We start from the raw sequence: 6,000 nt of genomic DNA, 5'->3' as shown, positions 1-6,000 counted from the left end.
AGCCATCGGTCACAAGTATCAGACCTGCTCCGCTAAATCCCTCCATCAGACTCCTCAATCCTGTGCTTCTTGTGCGGGTAACATGCCATGGAAAACACACTCCAAATTTCCCATCGTTGTTCTTTATATTATTACAATTCTTTTTTATACACATAACCAGGCTAGTTTCGCAGTGGGGGAGGAAGGGGGGGAATAAAAAAAAAAAAAAGAATTTCGAGGCATAAATAATATAAAAAGGCAACCATTTTTAAAAACAAGATACATTCATATGACACTACTACAAAAAAATAAATAGTGACTCTCTCTGTTATAATTAACATCCCCCCATCACTCCCTTTCAGCGACTCTGCTGTGCAGTTACTGGCGTTAAGTGGGGACAATGGTCACTTCCTCAGGTTTCCTGCAGCTGGAGCTGCCGAAGGTCCCCAGAACCATTTAAGGTGACTCTGGATGAACTCCATCCTGGTTTTTCCTTACAGTCCTTCGAAACAGGCTGCAGAATCAGGGGACTCCAGCTCAAAATGTGGTTCGATGTTTCTGAGTGCACGCAGTTGTCACCTGCAAAGCAAGAGCGGGGCAGGTTGGTTGGTTGTTGGTTTTTTTTTTTGGGTTGTGGTGATTTTTTTTTTTTATGAGTAGATCATCTCCTATTTCAGCTCAACAGACCCAACAAACACAAAAAATTCAGACTAATAGAAGCAGGTAATGCCCTTTGAGCTCAGGCTCATTCCCATAATGTGACTGGAATGAGCAAACCGTATCTGGTTAGCACCTGCCTTGGGTTGTACACTGCAACGGACCAGAATTTGTTCTGTGGACACATTTGTATGCTGATTATAAAATGGGAAAATATAGTAAAAAACATCCAGTGGGTTCTCTGGCAATTCTCAACAAGTGATCCTTGCATGTTTGCAAAAATCCTAGAGATAGCAAATATGTTGACTTTGCAGTATATAGTGATTCTGTGACCAAAAGAATTGTGAAGATAAACATGATCTGAGCTTACACACAGAAATATCTCTTCATATATGATTCCTTCAAGAACATGTCCTGAGAGATCCAGAAAATAACCCTTCTAAAAATTGCTTTCTTTTATGCCCATAATTATTTCTTGCCTGTCAGAAGAAAGGCACAAAACATTAGGCAGCAGCTCAGAGCAGCGGCTGATATTGAATCAGTCAGGTCGATTAGTTCAGCCCAACTCCCACCTAAATTTCTGCCCCTCCTCCTGCCTACAGGATGGCTCTAGGCCACCACAGACGCCTGCTCATTAGGGGAAAACTCCATTAGCATTTCAGCAGTTTTGGGAGGCCACGGGTAGGCTGTAGGTGCAGGCAACTGCAAGCCAACATAAATCAGTCCCAGGCTCGTTATCTGGAGCACGCCTGCTTGATGAGCTTCGATTACAGGCATCAATCACGAAGGGCACGACAGCACCTGAGCATGGCTGCTCCTCTCTTCCACAATGGGAAGGGCGGAATGCTTAATCTTACTCAAAAAGCCAGGGTTTTTTTTTGTGGGCTTAATTACCAGCTTCTCCGCAATAAATTAAGCGCCCTGCAGCTGTCCTATAGATTATTCCCGGCTTCAAAAGCAGGCGCTTCCCTCTCCAGGATGCCTTACCGTCCGTGTAATCCACGGAGAGCTGGTTCATGCCTTCCCGACAGCAGGGGTGCTGGGCAGGGGGCTGCTCCGTCTTCTCCTTGCCATCCTCCTCCTCCAGCCGGGTGCTGCACTCTGGGACGCTGGAGGCCAAGCACATGGCCACCATGACGTGGTGATTCAGGGGCTTCATCTCCAAACCATCCTGCTGATAAGGTGCTACGATGGGCACAACGGGTAGCGCGTTGCTGCTGAAAGTGCCGTTGGTTTTGGTGAAACACCTGCAGACAGGACACAAGCCCAAGCAGGGTTACTCAGAGCTATTTCTTTCCACCATTTCTCTTGAGAAACTGCAATTCTGAAGTACTTCACCACATGTCAGTCACTAACAACAGTCAGAGGGCTTGCCAAAGAGATTTTACATACATTTTTTGATCAATTGTGACATTAAGAAAAGGATCAAGCATTTTTTAATCCTAACAGACAGCCGAAAACATTCAAAACATGTGCTCAGTTACATCCCCCGTCAGTTGTGACCTGATGACCTGACTCATGAGTCCATTTCTCCATCAAGGCATCCCCATAAAACGGGTTTTCACTGCCAAGAAAAAGAGCTCAAGTTTGAAACCCAAACAGCAAACTTGAGTACCTTGGAAAAGAAACACTAAGCATTATCGTAGTGAATGCAGATTAGAAAAATACATGCAATATTATAAATATAAACCTCCCTGTGCTGTGTGACCCAGATTGTGGCTCTGTAACACGTGCATAAGGCTGTGAAATTGAAGTCAAACTGCTAAATCAATTGTTACAGCCAAGCTATTTAACCTCTAAACAAAAAGGAGCTGGACCTTAAGAGACATGCGTACCACTGCAGCAAGCAGGGAAAATGCCTGCAGTGTTTGGAGCCCCGTGAACAACGTGGCCTCTGCGAACACTTTTATAAGCAATTCCTACGTAAGAAAGCCCAAAAAAGAATCACACTTCAGTGTGGTTTTATACAAAACCATAATTACCACGAAAGGTTCACTTGTACAGCTGCCACGAGCTTTGGGAAGCTGCCCCCCCAAAACACGCTGCGGTGCAGAACAGATCAGATGGATCCGCAGATAAAAGCAAAGCATCGGGGTAAGGATGGAGAGTGTTCAAACCCACCAAGAGCCAGCGATACTCCAAAACGTTCTCATGAAGGCTAAACAGGCTTCAGGATTTATATACCAATACAGATAACAACTCAAAGCCTTTTCTATTTTTTTCTGCCCTATTTAAATATGTTTCTGGCCTCTTCTGCCCACAGTGACACACCTAATTCATCTTGCTGCAGGTTATTTCTGGGCTGCTACCTAAGCAGTGGCATGTTGAAATATAAAAATTAATACCTGGGATCAGGCTGTTCAGGTGCTAGCTTATCTGGTAACACAGCACATTTCTTCAGAGTGATTCTGGCCCAAAACTGATGGTTTTGATGCTGAAAGAGGTAGGGGAAGATGGACTTGGACATCATCAGTGATGGGATATCCACCATCAGTGCCTACTCTGGTAGCAGCTGAGCCCTCAGCACCAAAGTACTAAACTCAGATTTAAAACCAGGAGATGTTAAGCTTGGCAATCACAGCAAGCTCCTGCCCAAGTCCCAGAAAACACTTTTATCGCATTAAAAAGGTGACGGCAATGTATGAAACCATCACACTCGAGGGACTTTGTCCTATGAACTCACTCAGAGCCTCAGTTTATACTTTCACCTGAAACCATCATCAATACCAACAGAACTGAAAGAGCAACAGAACATCCACAAATAAACTTTCTAGAGGAGGAACCGGAGCACGTTTCCCCTCAGGCAGCTGTTTCACCTGCAAAGCCAACACACAGGACAAGGGGGGATCCCTCCAGCAGCTGCAGTGTCACCCCAGGAGCCCACCCCTCTCCCAAATGCTGCGAGGATGGAGCAGCACCAAGCTTCATTTTCAACCTTCGCTCTCCTATTTTGTCCTTCCACTCCCATAACTGCCTCCAAAATCATTATTTCAAGTACCAAAATACCACAGAAGCCACTGAAGAATCCACATGAAACACATCTGGTCTTCAAACAAATCCATTTATTAGTTTGCATTTCTTTCCGCAGAGGTTTTGACTGCACTCACTTATTATTTAAGGAAAAAAAAAACCCTTAGTGGAACCCATTTAAAAATGTTTGGGTTTGCATGTTTATGGGGGTTTCTTTTTAAAGATACAGAGGTCAGTGTAGCTCTTTGTATGACTGTACAAGCTTGAATGATGTTTCAAGACAGCAGTCAATTTTTAAAGCTTAAATAACCACATTTTGATGGAAACTAGCCATTGGTATATCCAGAGCAAAGTGCACATGAATAGTGATGTAAAATCCCTGCTGCAGGAAACACATTTTCTATCAGTTTTCAGTGCTAAAATCCTACCAAACTCAAATCCAAGTTAAAAGCCCACATGAGCATAATTTCGATTTAAAAAGCTGGAAAAACAGATCAATACTGCTTTATTCAAAATGTGTATTTCAGATTTCTGATCAGAATACAGTGAATTTGCAAAGAAGAAACCTGCAAAACTGTAAATTCCTCTGCAACCAGCATGTATCTAGAAAGTTTTAATGCAAAAGCACCAGAGAAGGAAAAAAAAAAAATCAGCTCTCAATCCTAACGTAACAAGCGCAAACCACACTCGTCTTACCGGCTTTGTCCACAATAGCAAAGCGGGTACCCACGTTTCAGCAACTTCTACCTCTGGCAAGCCTCCACGAGCAGTTATGAGAGCATAAAGTGCTAATTTAAACAGAAGACCGAGGGATTTCACCACTGTAATAACAAAACCTGCTCCGAGATGGCTATGGCTGAGAACAGCCGTGGTAGCCAGCTATTAAATATGCTAAACCTTTAGGATTCATTTGCACGTGGTCACAACTCAAACGACTGCTAAATTCTACCCAAATCAGCAATAACTCCAGGCTTGCAGTGGAAATGGGCTCATTTAGGAATTAGCAGCGCCAAGGTGGAACATATGAGCAAGGCCACGTGCACCTGAAATGCTCACGAGTTAGAGACTGTCACCCTGCTAGAGGCGTTTCCACTTGAACCTACTGTCCTCTGTTATCACGCGGGTGTTTTGCAGAGGAAATTGCCTGGTTTTAGTACACAAAGTGCAATAATTCAAGGGTGGGACAAGGCATGGGTCCTCTTTACACACAGACCAGGCGGAGGGGACAGCCCTTACCTGCCTAACGAGGTTGACAGGGAAAAGACCAAATTCCCACTTGCCAAAACCTACTGACTTGACTGCACTAACCCACCAGGCCTTCCCTCCTCCTCCTCCTCGCTCTGGCCCCTGGTGTAATCCTCAGGCACATTTCTGGTCCTCCCCGTTCCCCTCTCCCATGTCCTCCTTCCATTCCCCCAGCACCAGGAAGGGAACAGAGTGGTCCCTGCTGTGCAGCTCTCCTGCCAAATGGAGGTTAATGGTCCCCTCTGGGGTAAGGCAGCTGTAAAGGACAACTTGTTTCTCTATCAAGCAGTCAAATATAGAACAGGGATGTAAAAACTCAAAGTTCAGACCCTGCTGATGACCCATCTGGGAGGAAGAGTACAGTTGCAGAGGATGGAACCCATTCCCCCCTGCTTTAAGAAAAAAAGAGCAGTTAAAAATCTATTAAATTAAAAATATACTTAAAACTGGAAAGCGAGCTCTTAATTACAGCATAACACATACAGCATGTTCCAAATTACGGCCAGTCATAGGCATCTTGACTGCTGTTACACAGCCTGCCTTGAAAACAGACAATTGGCTTCTAAGGAAACGGTAGCTCGCCTTCCCCAGAGAGCAGCCACAACACTGGTCCAGACAAAGCGTGCCCAGCCCATCTCCATCACACCATCACACACATGTTTATGGAAGGAGGAAGAATTTAAGGCCTATTATAAGTTATATTTTAAAAAGTCAAACCACAAAAATAACGTGAACATGTTTTCTGCATTCAAAACCAGCTTAACGTCAACTCAGCTTCTCCAGATGTACACCTAAAGGCAGCTGACAATTTTAATGAGACAGAAAATTCAAAGTATAATTGAAAAAAATCCAGAATTTACCAGTCAGAGCAGTCCAGCACATCTCACTTTTAGTCCTATTTTTAGTCATTAAAACAACCAGAGATCTAGTCAGAAGCCTGGAAGGATATTCTTTAAAACTTTCAAAAGTGAAAAACCTAATAAAAATCCAGACTCCCAGCTACAACATAGAAGACAGATTTTCCTTTATTCTATACAAGAATCCTTTTCCTCATGCAAAAAAATGTATCCCACACTGACAATGGCTGCCCAACCTGCTCCTGAAGAACCTCAAATCCCACGGTTTACAAAGAACAGCGTTGTGAAAGCA

At 43.9% G+C, this 6,000-nt stretch overlaps 1 protein-coding gene across 2 annotated transcripts in view; it reads right to left on the bottom strand.

Moving 5' to 3' along the window:
* Window positions 1-225: 225 nt before the first annotated feature.
* Window positions 226-6,000, bottom strand: part of CDON (cell adhesion associated, oncogene regulated) — a 55,116-nt gene continuing 49,341 nt past the window's right edge. The window contains exons 18-19 of one of the 2 annotated variants that reach the window (XM_074927565.1): window positions 1,624-1,883; window positions 226-558 (exon numbers count right to left, since the gene is read on the bottom strand). In XM_074927565.1, the coding sequence (XP_074783666.1) occupies window positions 392-558; window positions 1,624-1,883 (427 nt within the window). In that variant the 3' untranslated portion in view covers window positions 226-391. Of the gene's footprint in view, window positions 596-1,576; window positions 1,884-6,000 lie in introns of both variants that reach the window. The other variant, XM_074927564.1, reaches the window with a different exon arrangement.

The sequence above is a fragment of the Athene noctua genome, chromosome 26 (genome assembly GCF_965140245.1).
Source record: "Athene noctua chromosome 26, bAthNoc1.hap1.1, whole genome shotgun sequence".
Lineage (NCBI taxonomy): Eukaryota > Metazoa > Chordata > Aves > Strigiformes > Strigidae > Athene > Athene noctua.
This window is presented reverse-complemented; position numbering and strand designations above follow the sequence as displayed.